At 39.7% G+C, this 16,904-nt stretch overlaps 1 protein-coding gene across 1 annotated transcript in view; it reads right to left on the bottom strand.

The window, feature by feature from the left end:
* HORMAD2 (HORMA domain containing 2) overlaps window positions 1–16,885 on the bottom strand; it is a 35,855-nt gene extending 18,970 nt beyond the window's left edge. Inside the window, 10 exon segments of the mRNA XM_088143161.1 lie at window positions 470–738; window positions 1,382–1,533; window positions 3,466–3,533; window positions 4,398–4,424; window positions 8,597–8,617; window positions 10,918–10,954; window positions 11,349–11,412; window positions 14,589–14,733; window positions 14,838–14,921; window positions 16,817–16,885. Of these exon segments, the coding sequence (XP_087999287.1) occupies window positions 470–738; window positions 1,382–1,533; window positions 3,466–3,533; window positions 4,398–4,424; window positions 8,597–8,617; window positions 10,918–10,954; window positions 11,349–11,412; window positions 14,589–14,733; window positions 14,838–14,888 (834 nt within the window). The 5' untranslated portion in view covers window positions 14,889–14,921; window positions 16,817–16,885.
* Window positions 16,886–16,904: the final 19 nt, after the last annotated feature.

Genomic DNA, 16,904 nt, shown 5'->3' with positions numbered 1-16,904 from the left:
TTTAATCTGTGGACCTTTTCTCTAGGTGTGTAGCTTTAACCTTTAATCTTTTCTTCAGGTCTTTATGGGAGATTAGGATGGGTTTGGTCCACCCTCAATGAACCTGCTATTGCCCTACCACTCTCCAGGTCTAATGTAAAGGCAGTTTAAGCTTGTAGTATCAACATATATTCAAAGAATCATGTTGTTTGCAAGAAGTTGGAGGTTTTTTAAAGCAAACTTACCAAATAATTAGGCATGCCTGTCAACTTCCTAAGAATAAAATAATTCTGCTTTGCCTTAAAAAAAAAGACTTAACAGTATATTTACTAGGAGTGCTTAAAATAGGGTGTCCTGCCTTTAAGTAATAAGGCCACACACAACCACCTCATAACCCATTTTAAACCTGATGTTATGACACTGAACTCCCACTATCAGATCACCCCCATTTTTATACAGAATGATTTGTGAAAAAGAGAATGTATATAACCTGTTCTGGTACTTTAGTGCTGTCCTCTTCTTCTTCTTCATCATCACAGTCTAACCCTTGGTGGGAAATCTCAGTGGGACCATTCTCTTCCACCAGGCCGTTCTCCAACATCCCCATCCTTTTGCTCTCTGTTGTTATTCTCACTTTCAACACATGGAATCCAGTGGAAACTGATCCTACTTTGAGGTTCACAGGGTCACCATCAAAAAGCAGACCATCTGAGCTGTTGGCTTCTTTAAAGCCCTGGGGCTGGTAATCAATGGGTGTGACTGCAAAGGAAAGGTGTATGAAATCTGGAGCAACAGGTATTGCCCCTAGGACATGAAAATAGGCTGAGTGGCTAAAGGTAAGGGAAAAAAGCATATGGCTTTTTTATTTAGACACTGGACAAAGTGTCTAAATAAATTCCATTATTTTATGCACATACTGTAGGTGCCCCCATAATTTATTTAAAGCATTTTTACCTTGTGATTCAGCCAAAAAGCTTCTCATAGTGATTTTTATTGATTAATAAAAATAATAAAGTTATGGACAGAGATTATCTTATCTAGAAAATACAACAGGGAAGGAAAAGTGGAGGAAGGGGAAGGAGAAAAATGAAGATTTTTGTTCCTAGAGTGAGCAACTTGAATGCAAACAACTGGGAGAGGAAATGATGCAGCTGGTTTTTAGCAGAGCCAGTGGAGAGGACACTATTTCCCATTTCAAGGTTCACAAGGTCCTGGGCTAGATTTTGAATCCCCCCCCTCCAAAATGATCTGCTCTCTGCTTTCTCATTGATTCCCATCTTCAGTTCCAGTTGAGCTGTAAGCTCCCAGTCTTGAGATACATTTCAGTTGCAGCTTCTAACATCTCTTGGTTGGGGCTAGTCCTGAGTGGAAGCCAGAATAGACAGGAACTCTTACCACTTACTGTCATTGTAATAGAACAGTTTCATGGTCAAGGTAATGTCATTAGGTAGTGGTCCAAGATGCTGCATTAATATATACAATTTGCGGATCAGTAGGATACTGGCTTTCTTAATTTCATCGCTGTTTGTTCCATTTTGAAAGCTGACTTGAGTGCTACCGGGAAAACAACACAAATGTCAAAAACGATCTTGACTCGTGTGGTTTAAACCAAGAATGCGTATGCAGCCTATCAGCACATCTTTTGTAAACCCTAGCGTCTTCCCTGAATGGGTGGAGCTAAGCATTTGAGCCCTTTTTGCATATTGGGAGGATTAAGGATTGTTAGGAGCAAAATGACTACCTTAAATTTTATATGCTTAAGATACCAATTTCACTCTTGAAGATTTTATTTTATTTATTTATTCAGTTATTTACATCCTGCCCACTTCCACAAAGAACTCAAGGCTATTTGTGAGTAAGGTAATACAGTACCAACCATTAAAAACAATACTCAATTGCTTTACCCTAATTAAGGCAGCTCTAATATCAGCAGTAGCCATATACTCTGCAGAATAAAAAAAATGTCCAAGGTCTTCTTGCAGGCCAAGAGGATGGGAGCGTTCCACATCTCAGATGGCAAAATGTTTCATAGGATCGGGGGTAATCATTTGGAAGATGCATGGTTGGGTCCCTACACCCCTCATTTCCCTACGAGTGCAATTAAGGAATTGTTATTGTTATTAATTGTGAAATTAAGCAGAATCAGCACTATGATATTGCATGAGTTCTAACTTTACAGTGTTCACCTGAATAAGCTGCTCACAAGAGGAATAACTTGAGACATTAGCAGAACAAGACAAATGACTTCATAGTATGCTAAATTATTAAACCATCCCAGAATAAGACAAGAAGGCACATGGACTAAATCCAACATTATTTTGGTCACTAAATAAAGTCTCAGTGAGCCCAGCCTTAAACACCTAAAGCAATGCCACATTGATCCAATGCCAGATTGACTCCCTACTGTAAAAGACTTGTAACAGGCAGCCAGAGTATCAAGAGGGATTTGCCACAAATCAGATGATACGTTAATTAAGTCAGAGTAAGCCAGCATGTGTATATTCCACAACTAGGCATTCTGCAGGATTGGAGTACCACTTCTGTACAGTGCAAACCAAAACAGCAAAAAATAAACACTAGCCATGACATTAGGGCAAATATAGAACACCCACTGACTCATTTTACTGGAAGGGTAGAAAAAGGCTGTAGAGACCTTTTTGTCATTTCAATAAGATAAATAGGATAATGAAGGCGGATTGGTGGTTGGGAATTGTCTAGAATTATAAACTGGGTCATTAACAGTGAATTGACACTATGATGCACCAGGGCACATCTCCAAACACACAAAAAGATTATGAATACTCTTTTGTTGGACTACTGAACTTATGTCTCTGTGTGTCCCCTCTAAGAAATAAGGAATGGTGCATTAATTCCCATCAGATAGAATGGCCCAGTTTATATGAAAAAAATTAAAATAGGCTGGATGGTAGGTACAACATTTAACTCCGTTCTTCACAAGCAACTGCAGTTCACATAGTGAGCAGACTAAGAGACTGGTGAATAGTAAAGGATGAGCTGCCCAAGAAGACAGCTGAAGGGGCAAAGCACATGTCCATATTTTGTCCCCCAACTCCCAAAATTACTACATAATACTAAAGAGTGCTTTAAATTATATTTCCACATGATGTGGGCCACCAGGTGGGAAAATGTTCCTTTAGATCTAAGCTGAGACTTCTTAATCCACCTGCCCAGTTCCAACATGGTCTTGGAGCTCTTATTATTATCTCAACCTGATTAGATGCACAACAACTGAGAAGAAATTGTATTTAACAAGGTTTGCTCTTTAGGAAGTAACTCACTAATGAGTTTCACTAGTTCTGAAAAAATAATGGATTTGTTAGAAGACATGCATTAGAGACTGCATTTACAATGAAAATATTAAAAATTAAAGAAGTCAGAATCTGTGTACCTGACAGCAGTTTCCACTAACCAGATGTTCAATACAAACTGTCCATTTTTCCAGAAATTAAAGAACAAAAGAATTACCTGGCAAAGTCCATCTGAGGCCCATTCTTTGAGTATTTGAACTTGAACTGATAGAATTCTGTCAAGCGCTAAGAATTGAATAGGAAACAGGTCTTGTTTTGCTTTTTTTTAAAAAAGAGTACTTAATAAGTACTTCACATTTAATAATCAAAAACAGATTTATATTTGATCAGTGATTCTATTATTACTCAGAAAAGTTTACAATGCTTTTACTCAGTTATAAAATATAGCAACATGACAGAAAAAAAACTACAGTATAATAAGAATAGAGACAGGCCCTATAGATAAACAAAGGCACTGACTAGGTAGGGATCTAATATCATAACTAATAAAGTTATTAAACTTTGTCTTAAAATAGACTTTGGACCAACAAGGGCAGTTCTGGACAAAACAAATGCTTATATGAGCACTCAGAAAAAGTTTTACAATATCTTGATATTAAGACAAGTAGGCTGTCTCCTGAATTTTTCCTTCTTCAGTTATCCATCCCCTTAGATATTCTCAGTATGTTATATTCAGGGAAATGTAATATTTTCAGCAGCAAACAGATTGTCTGGCTATTAAATGGAAGAGCTTTTATTTGCCCAATAACATGCATTCTTCTGCCCTTAATTCAGACCATTTATTAGAGTTCATTAACTATCTGTCAGAAACATTCTCTTATCTAAGGTACTAGGTAAATTTAGTGTCCAAAGATAATCAGAAGTTTGGGCAAAAAACTGTCTGAAGGAGGGTAGAAAGTGGCCCACATCTGATGAAGCAAGCAAAAATATGTGGTTCAACAGAAGATGTAGCAATGATAGTTAAAGGAATTTATACATTTGATTTGCATCTTTATCAAGGCAACTAACCAAATGAATCCTGGCTGACTTAAATATGAAGTGAAAAAATTCTGTCTATATTGTTTGTGGTTTACAACTTGTACTTCTTACCTCAGGGTCTTGGGGATTGGTATAGATCTGTTTCAAGAAAGTAGACAGAATTACTGTGGTCCTTCAGTGAACTGTCATAATAAAATAAAGCCAAACCACAGCTTTCTTTGATCACAGACTGATAATAATAACTGCAGGAATTTTTCTTTTTGTCATTCTTCCTGCATTTGTAACTAGTCACATAAACTGAGCAAATTATAAAATGATGAGAAGTGTATGTCTATATTTGGAGAAATTAAGTCAATTTTTCCATAAGCCTAGCTCTTATCCAGAGAATTGTTCACCACCTACATAGATAACTGTGGTCAATTCATCAACCCTTCCAACACACAAGAAATTCGTTTTAAAAACATCTAATAGCAGAGATGTGTGAGGAGGCCACATTTAATTTCAATGAGGGGCTTTTCAGGACAGAGATACTTAATTTATTCATCTATGATGGCAAGGTGATACAATTTGCCTCACCAAACCATTTTGTGCTACCTTGAGGTCTCGTCCAATAGTTCTACTAGCAGAAGGAGGTTTTGTCTTTCCAGAAGCGAAGAGAAGTACTGGAAGAGAAGTAATTGTTTCTGGTATTGGTACTTCATTTTTGCTCCTTTTTTTCCCCAGAGGGAGGTGATAATGCTTTGTGAAACAACTTTGTCAAAGCGATTTACTCCTTTGACCTACCCTAATTTGTAATTTCCATGAAAATATCTAGCACAATATCCCAGATTGCCAAGTCCAAGCAGAAATATGATAACCTAGATTTGATTGATTGTTGGTTGACTCTCGGCAACCTTAGATTTTCTCCAGGAGGATCTGTTCCCAACCTGGTCCTTCTGGTCTTCCAACAATGCACCCATTGCCACTGAATTTGAGTCCATCTGCCTTGCTGCTCATTCTCTTCCTATCTTTCCTTCCACCTTTCCCAACATTATAGACTTCTGCAGAAAGATAGGTCTTCATATTGTCTGAAGTATTATAATTTGAGCTTGGTCATTTGTGCCTTGAGTGAGAACTCTGGGTTGATTTGTTTGATGATCCGTTTGTTTGCTTTCTTACCTATCCATAGTATTCTCGGGAGTCTTCTCAAACACCAAAATTCAAAAATGTCAATCCTCTTTCAGTCCTGCTTCTTCAAAGTTCAACTTTCACTTCTATAGGGTGCCACTGAGAAAACCATTGCCTGCACCATACTGATCTTTGTAGGTATAGACACATCATAGCATCTGAATATCTTTTCTGTGGCCTTCATTGGTAACCTACCAAGTGCTAGACTGCAGCATATTTCCTGACTACTTGTTCCTTTATTGTTGATAGTTGATCCTAAAAGGCAGAAGCTACCCATCATGTCAGTATCTTTGTTGCCAATTGTAAGGTTGGTTGCTGTACCTGCTGTCATTAGTTTGGTCTTCTTTACATTTAATTTTAGCTCTGTTTTCACTGTACTCCTTGACTTTTTTATTAGAGCTTGCAGATCATTTGCATTTCAGCTATCAGGGTAGCGTCATCGGCATAGTGCAGGTTATTGACATATCTTCCTCCAATTTTAAAACCACATTCTTCTTCTTCCAATCCAGCTTCCTTCAGTATATATTCAACAAATAGGTTGAATAAAGAAGGGGAGGGTATATAGTCTTCTTTCACTCCTTTGTCAGCCTGGAGCCACTCTGTTTCATCATGTTCTATTTGTACTGTGGCTTCCTGACCTCTGTGTAGATTTTGCATCATGACAGTGAGATGTTCTGGGATTCCCATTTCTCTAAGCACATTTCACAGCTTGACATGACTGACATATTTGAAGGCCCTTCTATAATCAGTGAAGCACATACCAACCTCTTTTTGGTATTTCTTTGGCTTTCTCAATTAACCAGAGTTCATTATGTCTTGTGTTTCTCCGCCTTTTCTAAAGCCAAGTTGAACATCTGGCATCTCCTTTTCCATGTAGGGCTCTAATCTGTTTTGGATTATCCTAAGAATTATTCTGCTGGTATGTAAAATTGTAAAATAAGCATATTGTACAATACTTTGCACACTCTGTTAAATTTCCTTTCTTTGGTTCACGAAGAGTCGGACATGACTTAATGACTGAACAACAAAAATCTGCTGGTCGTTGTGTTGTTCTCCAGATTTGCTAACATGGCTTGGTTAGAACCGTTACTGATTCTTCATCTGTTGCTTGCCATATTTCTGTAGTCCATCCATTCCTACAGACTTCTATCTTGATAATGATCTGAGTGCTGATCTAGCTTCGTGTTCTAGTAAAGCTATATGATTGGTGTTAGTTTATTCTGGCAATGAAAAATGAAGAATGACAGAACATTACAATGTTGTCTATGTAGCAAAGAGAAGATGTTACCTTGGTCATTCATTTGTGGACACTAGCTGACTGAGATAAAATTAAATGGACCAAATTTTTCAACAAGTTTCCTTTTTATAAGAATTATTCCAGTAATTTGCCAAATGGGAAGTTCAGCCTGTAGCAGGTGCTCTGAGAGCCAAAGCATGCCCATCAGAGAGTTCAAAACGGCAAGTAAGGGAAATGTAAATTGAGCTGTGCAAAATGATAGGCAGGAATGTAACTGGAAGGGAGAAACTGTGCTTTCCTACTCTAAGGATCATTATGAGTATTTTAGCTCTGCCTCCTGGAGTGAAAAGGAGAAACAACCCAGCTTTAAAATTCCCTCCACCTCTGTAGGAAAAAAGCAAAATATAAGAAGGAAATTCTACTATTGTAGAAAAATCAGAACAATGAAAAATGCCTCCTATGCTGTCCCTAATTCTGGGCACTGCCCATATGATGCCAAGACACAATGGCAGCACAAAACAGGTTTGAAGCTTCTACCAGTTGAATTACCAATTACCAATTAGTTTAGCTTAATATTTTGGTTATATTTTTCTATTAGCAATAATATCAAAATACAAAAGGAATAAAATGGTAAGCAAAGTATATTATTTATGTAACATTTACAAAACACTGTTGTTTATTTAGTTTATTGTTGTTTTACTTGTTTTATCTTTGTCTTGTTGTTGACCACCCAGAATTGCTTGGGGTAATCTACAAATATTATAAAAGCAAATAAATAGAATACAAATAAAAAGAGTTAAAGTAATAAAGACATTTAAAAAAATAAAAATTCCAATAGAAAGCATTAAAAAAGCAAGATTATGTATATAAATTGTCATGCTTCCCTTCAACACACAGAAAACATTATATCTGAACTTTTTGTAAGTCCACATCAATCTTTATTAGGTTCTTTGACCAGCCTGTACAGCGGGATAAGAGAAATAGTTTAGTACAACAATTCATTATCAGGGAAAAAAATAAAACAATAAAATAGCATATATAATTAAAAGTTTTGTGCAACTGTATGACTTGATGAAGATATCTGGCCACCTAATATGTGAGTGCAGAGTTAGCATCTCTTAAAAAATAATAAACATAAAATTTATCAGTATGTGGGGCAACATAAAAAGGACACTATATGAGGACATGGGCAAGAGTTTTTTCTAAGTCTCTATTTCTTCTCCTTTTTCTTCTATTTCCCTTGATTAGACCTAAAATCTACTGTGTCAGTAACAGAAATATAGGAATAAATGCTTCCGATGAGCATCTCAGCTTGTACAGAAACAGTTCCCTGTCCTATGGTGGAAAGATGCATCACTGTTGTTATATTGGCAACACTGGACCAGAACCAGAATGTCTTATAGACTTGCCAGGGTAAAGTGGATTCTGGAGTCTATAGGGTTCTGTCCCTCTCATTCCCAAAACTCAGCCCAGCAGCTTCATCAGTTAGAGCCAGTGTGCAGAGGTATGGTGTTGGACTAGGGAAACTGAGGCTGAAGTCCATCCTCAGCCATGAAAACTCATTGGTGACTTTCGGCCACACATACTCTCCTTCAGCCCAACTACCTTGTAGGCAGTTATTGTGAAGAAAAATGGAGGAGAGAGGGCTATGTATGCACCATGGTAAACCACCTAATGAATAAATAACACACAATAACTCTAGAGCACATCAACTAATTTCTTTTCAGTTAGAATCAGGGGGAAGTGGTGGCAATGGTGTGAGAAACTTTCATTTAAAAAAAAAATTGAGCTGGCAATGTCTTGGACGTGAAAAGACAAACCCTTATGTCTTTGGCATGATGTCATAGGATTCCTCAATCTACCCTTTCCAAACAGAGAAAGAAGGAAACCCGTAGATATTACTTACTGCCAAAACTGCCATATGCAGCTGCAAAACAGAAACAAAGACTGTTCAAAATCAGCATTTTATTTACAAGGTGCTCATCACTACTTTTCATCACAGTCACCAGAGGAGAAAAATCTCTTCTATTTAGTGGAATGTGCCACTTTTTAATTGCTAGTTGGTTGCCCTAATATGTTGGAGGTCCCAATCCAATGGCACTGAGCCTTCAGCACTTTGTGACTCTAAGTGGCAGTGGGGGGTAGATAGAGGATTTCCTCCTTGCCAATCACTCTGCTTGTTCTTTCTTTAAGCCAGGGGTTGGCAAACCTGTCGTAAAGGGCCAGATCCCGCCCCCAGTCCGCCAAGGTCTGCAGGCCAAGGATGGTGCTGGCCTACCAGCAGGGAGGCTGTTGATGGGCTGCCACCGCCACCCAGGACGCCACTCCCCGGGCCCTCAGCTCCAGGAGCTCGGCTGAGGCTCAGTCCTGGCGGCCTGCTGCCCAACCTGGGGGGTTGCATTTGGTCCACAGGCCATAGTTTGCCAACCCCTGCTCCAAGAAATTGCTAATCTCAAGTCAATTCCTTCTGCCTTTCTGCCAAGGGAGACACAGAGTAAATGCTCTTAGATACTCCTTCTGGTAGGATGCAGCTAGTTAGGTACTAAGCTTTGCCTATCTCTATCAAGTCTTTCCTGGAAGTAAATCTTCTTTGTGTTATAGTTATAACACCTGCTTCATTAATCTTTGTGAAAACTCCTATAAAGAAGACTGACACTTCCAACATAATCACTGCAGATTTTATTGTTTCAAGGATTTCATGGTATTTACTATAATCTTCACTGTTTGAGGTTTTTGACAAAATGAAAAGTGATTTATAACTCTTAGAATAAATACCACGTAAACATCACTTCAGCTGCTGAAATGCTACTTTTCAGGCCGAAATATCTGAGGACTACATAGCACAAAAATGCAACATACATCTGAAGAGCTGCACAGCCCTGAAATATACATATGGATGTTTAACACATACATTTTAAGGTTCTGCAGTTCTTTGGATTTCATTTCACAAACGTGCATTGCAATCTGACCACAACACCTGTCCACAACCATTTAAAATGTAAACTTTTAAACATTTGGCCTTTTCTCAGGGCAGAAAGGCCTGCTGCTTTAAGGTGTTGCAGACAGGCATTACGTTCACACTACAAAGCACCTTTGGGGATTACATCTGAAATCCTAATATCTTTTTTATTTGAATATACAGTGGCTGGTAGGTTGCTCAGACCCAAGGCCGCAAGATGAGGAGAGGGCGCTAGCCCTTTCCTTCTTCCATGCTAGGGAAGAGAGATCTCCGTAGGAAATATTTCTCCTGCCTCCTCACAGTGGGAAAGTCCTACTGCTGCCGATTTCCTCATCAAGAATTTCAGTACTCGGATGCATCGCAAGAAACATCACTGACACTCTGTGGCCATTTGGATTAATTACAAAGACAGAAGCCTGGGTTGATTTCTTTCTTTTTCACTTGCTCTTCCCTCACTCTAAATATGATACAAGTTGTCTTTCTGCGCCATGTATCAGAAGGAAATTCCCAGCTTAAGGCAGCATTTTGCAAACTGCATCTCTTAACCTTTTCAAAAAAGCTTTAATTAAATTTAGATACTGCTTTTCACAAAACTGTTTCAGAGCACGCCAATGTTTCCTTCAAGATATTTTATGGATCTAAAGAGCAATCATAAATGTGGAGTTGGCCAACCAAGGAGCAAGCCACTAGAACTTCAGATGTGGCACTTGGCATTGTGCTGTTACAATCAGTGTTGAAACCCTTGGTCAGGGCACAAAGTTGCGGTAAGATATTGGGCACCAAACATGAAGGTGCAAGGAATTTACCTTCTCTTGATGAGATATGGACGGGTAAGACCAGGGATCAAATTCACACTCAGCTTCCAAATTACTGAATGACTCTGGCCAGTCCCTCTCCTAAAATCTATCATAATTATAACAAGTTGTGGTCTTTGCCTGCAACTTAACACCTACCCAGCATAAAGACGGCAAAATCTACATTCTGCACGGGGACATAAGGCATATGATACTTTCCGCTCTCAAGCAAAGTATCATAGTGCATCACGCAACCTTAATAATATGCCAGTTAATGAGATTGATGAAGATTTCTGTAGTTGCTCCAGGGGCAGAATATTAAACTTAAACATTTGAAAGCATTTTGGCATACAGCTTTGCATGGATGTTCATCCAAAACAATCGCAAAAAAACAAGACCATTCCATTCTGAGAATTTGGGATGAAATCCCATTGCATCAAACACACTTTCTAGGTGAGTTGACATACAACTTACATAGTTCTTTTCCAATGCATCGAAACATCCCTGGATCCTATCAAAGCAGAAATGTAGATGAGTAAACAGTCACCAAAAAATGTGTTAGTACAAGAAATTTCTAAGCTGCCAGGTGCAATTTACTGCTGATCACTAATGAAATTAAGAGTTCTTCAATGCAACATTTATACCAGATTAATTAATAGTAAACATTTATTTATTTATTTATTATTCAATTTATATGCCACCCATCTCCCCCAGAGGGCGACTCTGGGCAGCTTTCAATTAAAACCGAGACAATAAAAACAATAAAAATATAAATACCCCCCAATTAAAATCACAAGTAAGATAATACCTCTGGCTTTGCACAGCCCTTGGTTAGAGCTGTATGTTCAAGTCATGTACAAGCAGGCACCCACTGGTGTATTTTTGCACTCTTTTCTCTTTCTTACCATTTGACTATCTGCAGTGATCCCTGGCAACTTTTATCTTCTCGGAGGATTTTTAAACACATGTCTGGAAGAAAAAGTACATAATGATCTAGGATTAACCCATATTTTATCAGGTTAATTTCTGGTGCTATGAAGATTGAACATTGTGAAACTATGAATAGCGTATTTACTTTTTAAGACATTTAAATGACAGTTTCTAATAATAACCCAGAGAACTAGAACAGCCTTATAATCTTGAAATGTAAGGTGATTTTCCCTGCATAAGCCAATATGATTACAAGTATAATACTCACTTGATGGGCTATGTATAAGTATTGCCTTTTTATTTTATTAGAATAAACCAGAACACTTTGAAGAATGTACACAAATTTAAATGGCTCATTTTCATGACAATGTAATGTTGTGAAACTGTTCTGAGATGAACAGTTATTAGGCTAGATCTTCAACAAGGCTGCCTAGTGCTGAAAATTAAAATGGAACTTGTTAAAAGTGGAAGAAATATCATAGGTTTGGCTGAAAAATCACCATATTTATCGGTTTATAACACACACTTTTTTCCTTAAAATTTGGGGCCTTCAAATCCTAGCCTTCATCTGAGCCAGGGCTGTAACTGGGGCAGCTCCACAAAGCAGGAGGTGAGCGGCAGACGAGCAAGCGAAATGAGCAATGGGGAACGCTGGTTTTCTTAATTGAAAGAGGTGCTTTTTCTTTCATATTACATATTTAACTTATAAGCGGTATAAATATTAATAAACAAAAGGTTCAGAGCTCCCTTTATTTTGCTTCAATGTCATTTATTTTAAATTTAAGTTTTTTTTACTAAAACTTCCTTCTTAAAATTAAGGTGTGTGTTATACGCCTGTGCGTGGCATACGCCGATAAATATGGTAACAAATTAGCAAATAAATCTCAACTTTGAAAATTATATACTCTTAATTACAACAGGAATTAAGTGGGAAAAGTATGAAAGCATGGCTATGCCAGATGACCTGATGGGGGCTCACATTGTTGGAATTAGCTGGTGGGATAATGGATACTGCTCCCCCATCATCTTGAATTGTATATAGTCTTTTTATATGGAATTGTTGTTAGCTAATTTTAATATGGACATCCATATATTTATGGTTTTTACTGTTTTGGATTTTAATTGTGAGGCACCCAGAGTTGCCCTCTGGGGGAGATAGGAGGCATATAAATTTAACAAACAAACAAACAAATTCTTAACAGAGTACCTCCATCTATATAAATGGGTGTGAAATTACAAGATAGTCATCATGTGTGTAATAATGTCATGATGCACATATCAACATAGCTATCTGACACCTATGATAAATGCCCTTGATATACTGAACATGGATATTTAAAACGTTTTACTCTCTCCTTTAGATTATAAATGTACTTTTGTGATTTGGAACTATGTGGATTTCTTTTTTCTTCCTGTTTAATTCCTGCTTTTATTTTGATTTCTTTTTTTTAAGTTTGAAAAATCAATATATGATTGATTTTTAAAAAAAAAAGACTTTCTACACTTCTGTGTACTTTGAACAAAGAACAGATTTCTCGTTGTGCTAATTCCGTTCCTAATAATTTACAAAATGTACCATCTCTGCCTTTCCCTCTTTCCAGAGCTCCCCAGTTTGCACTTGTATATTACAAAATCAATTAAACACATATTGGGCTAAACAGCAGAACTCAAATGAATGAAGAGGGCTGGATTATTTTTGGAGTTTGATCTTATTTTCATGCAGTGTACTTTGTGATTGACGTCTAATTCTCTTTGTGTGGGTGATTTGCTTGATGCCCTTCTGGAACAGGAGGTGCCATTTAAGGAACCTTTGGGGCCCGGGGCTGGAGTAGGTGAGGCACTGAAGTTACGAGACAGGGCTGTTGGGTTAGGAGCCCTGCCGCCATGCCTTGCCGTTCGTTCGTGCATAAACAGCTGAAATTGCTTTGTTAGATCAGGGAGTCCCAGGGTGTGATGGAACGGTTTGGTGAAGGCCGTGCTCGGGGAGATAAGCATTTCCTTAGCCCCCAGAAAGAGCGTGGGAAGGTGAAGAGGCTGAGACTGGCACCACTCTAAGGAATTCACAGTGTTTGCTTGCTGGCTTGGGAAGTTTAGATTCAGTCTGGCAAGATTCTGTCTTGTGGGTGAAAGCTAATAAATGCTAAGAACTATACCTGTACTGTCTTGTGGAGTTCTTTGGGCTGAACCTGACACAGGGCTGGCGCTTTTCTCAATTCCTCTTTTAGTCCCCTGAAGGCCTTTTCACATTTCTTGGTCCACCTGAATTCCTCATGTTCCCCCCCTTTTGTCGCTTCATACAAGGGCTTAGCCAGTATCCCAAAATTTGGAATCCAAATCCTGCAAAAGCCTGTCATTCCCAAGAACCCCCACAACTGCTTCCTATCCTTAGGCCGGTCCATCTGACATACCGCCAGTGCCCTCCCTCCTTTATTTTCCTTTGTCCTATCCCAGATAACTAAGCTCCGTCTGGCAAATTTGGGCCTTTTTCTTTGAGACCTTATACCTGCACCCTGCCAGAAAATTCAGCAATCCTACGGTGTTTCGGAGGCATTCCTCCTCGGTTGTCAATGGGAGTAAAGTGGAGGAAATCACTCAGGGATTTAAAAATAGTGGGGCTACTTTTAAATCCCTGAGGCAGCACCGCCCAAAACATTTGCATCTCCCACCCTTCCTCTAAGTCTTCCCACTTGAAGGCAAACAAGGATTGGCTTTCCTCATGTAAGGGGATACAGAAAAAGGCATCCTGCAGATCCAGTACAGTAAACCAGGCAACTTGGGGGCTTAATAAGGTCAAGAGGGTATAAGGGTTGGGGACTACCGGGTGTATGTCCTTGGGGATCTTATTTATGTGCTGCAAAGCCTGGACAAATCAATATGAGCCATCAGGCTTTCTGACTGGCAATATAGGGGTGCTATAGGGTGATTCCCTTTCCCTAATCAACCCATATTATTAAAACTTCTGATTGAGTGGTGCCAGTCCCTGCCTTGCCTCTAATCGAATCAGATACTGCTGCGATCAGATCGCAGCCCCTCCTTTACTTTCACTCTTACTTCAAATAATCCTCAAATGATTTGGTTGCTTTAAGTGAGCCAGGTTTGGGCCGCAACATTGGAGGTAGCTCTGGGGCTGCAAAAAGGGGGGTGGGCAGAGTGCTGGCCCATTCTGGCTCCACTGCAATCTCGTTACACAGAACCAAGGCAGCAAACATGGTTACCGTCTAAATAGCAGGTTCCGTAAGAGCTTTCCGGGAAGAGACCTCGCAGGTAACTGATGCAGGAAATTGAAACTGCTAGCAGCCTTTTCACCAGAATCAGGGACTCTTGCTCAGAAGCAATTCGGCTTGGAAAGAGGGCCGTTTCCTGCATAGGACAAAGACGGGTTGCGTGTCCGCTTCAGAAGGGAAATTCAAAGACAAATCCTCACTTCTCTTTCCTAACCATTTTGCTCATCTGGGGTTTCATACCTTCAAGCTTTTATGCTTCTGGCCAACGTGCATGATTTGGGCGGTTGCCATATTAATTGAGAGAGCTGGCGCTTTTGTTACAACCTAAAGGAAGACGAGACGGATTAGTTGCATTTTAGGTATAATCCTTTGGTCCAAACGATATGCATCCAGCGTGTAATTATCTTTTTGCTTGGTGGCCTGTGGTCAGCACAAATTGCCATTAGCCCACTCCGGGATATGACCTTTCCCCCATCCCCAGATTTCGACACTGAAATACGTCTGAACTTTTCTCCTTTCGGATTCTGCGTCTTATGCATTGCCGTTGCTGATTTTTTTTCTTTTTAAATCTTTTTTTTTTTTACCTTTATTTTAAAACATTTAAGGGACAAAATAAGTGGCTACATAAAAGGTAAAAGAAGGAAATGAAAAAGGACATTGTGGATGGAAAATAAAACATCACTAAGTAAACAGAATTTTACAATTACCATAATATTCAAAATGTATTGTTTCACTTTTCGGGGGTTGTTTGTTTTTAACGTTTTTTAAATGTTAAAAAATTTATTTTAAAACATTTAAGGGACAAAATAAATGGCTACATATAAGATAAAAGAAGAAAATGAAAAAGGACATCGTGGGCGGAAAATAAATCAGTAAATAAAACTTAAATAAAATAAAATATTGTTTCATTTTGTTTTTTAAATCAATGCGCTCTATGCCCCGTTTTGTTTTTAAATCAACGCAGTTTATGCCTTGTTCACCTTCTTATCTTGGGGACTCAAGTCGAGAGGACAGCATGATACAAACCCAGCAAAAATCAATGTTGGCTGGTGCATTTTCAAAGGTTGTTTTCAAGATGGACCAAAGATAAAAAGTTGCTGCTTTGGGCATAACATTTGGGGGAGATAAACAAAGAAATGAATGTTCCCCAGATTTGGGTTCCTGCACGTGTGTACGGATCCAATCTCAAGCTTAAAAAGAAGGAAATTTAACGGTATCAACCTAACTTTAACAGCTAAAATAATAATTCCCCCACACTGGAGGACTGAGAACTAGATGAATAAGGCCACGTTAGAAAATATTAAAGTTAAAATAACAAACACCCCAGGCAGGAGCCTCAATTTGATTAAATTTGCACAAGCTTTCTATTTTATCTCAACTGCAATAGGCCTAATTTGGCCAGTTTAGTCATACAGTAAAAAGGGGCACAGTGTCTGTCTGTCTATTTTTGAGCAAATCTTAAAAATATTTCTTCGTATCGTGTACCTCTTGGCCTCATGGATTTACACCTGTTAGTCCCTGGCCAATGTTTATTAACCACCTTTCCATCAAGAAATACGTTAAAAAAGAAATAAACACGGCTGCATGTTTTTGCGCAGCGGCATACACTATGTGTGGGAATTTTTTTTTAGGCTAAGAATTTGGTTTTGGTAAGAACAGGCAGCTGATGAGGAAAAGCTCCTTTTAGTAATAATTGAAGGAACGGAAAAGTGAAAAAGCTCTTTTTAATAACTATTGATCATCAGTAGTAGAGCAAAGAGGACGATTTCTGAAAGAAGCCCTGAGGGGATTTTGGCGGGAAGAGGCCTCCCGACCCTCCGTTCTCCGAAGCCGTGGCGCCTCGGCCCTCTCCCTCAGCGCTGCCCGGGCAGGCTTCCTCTCAGGCGCCGCTTTATTCCTTTATTCCTTTCTCTTTATTCGGCCGAGGTGCCTCTCCGCTGCCCAGCAGCCTAGAAACCTCCCCGACGGAGAGGCGGAGACGGCCAAAGCCGCCGTTTCTCCGCGGAGGAGCTGGGCCCTGGAGGGGCAGCTCCGCCGCGTCGTGCGCTTCTTTCCCACCGAGGCTCCTGCCGCGTCGTTTGGGGGCGCCGGTGGCACGGCTGGGGCCATCCCGCTTTCTCCTCCCCGGGGCGCCCCGTCCCGCCCGCGCCCCCGGCCGCCCGTCCGTCGTCCGGCGGGACGGCGCTCGGGGAGAAGCCGCTTGCGCGCGCTCTACGCACCCCTCGTCCTCGTTAGCCAGCCCTGCTGGGCGACATCGATTCAGGTCCCTCAGGCCCGGGGGGGAGAAGGGCTGGGCGGGGGGCGGGG

The sequence above is a fragment of the Python bivittatus genome, unplaced genomic scaffold (assembly GCF_059951505.1).
Source record: "Python bivittatus isolate LINGU-HERP-01145 unplaced genomic scaffold, Pbiv_v1 ctg000280_np1212, whole genome shotgun sequence".
NCBI classification, from domain to species: Eukaryota; Metazoa; Chordata; class Lepidosauria; order Squamata; family Pythonidae; genus Python; species Python bivittatus.
Note: the sequence above shows the minus strand (reverse complement) of the source record. Positions and strands in the feature narration are given on the sequence as shown.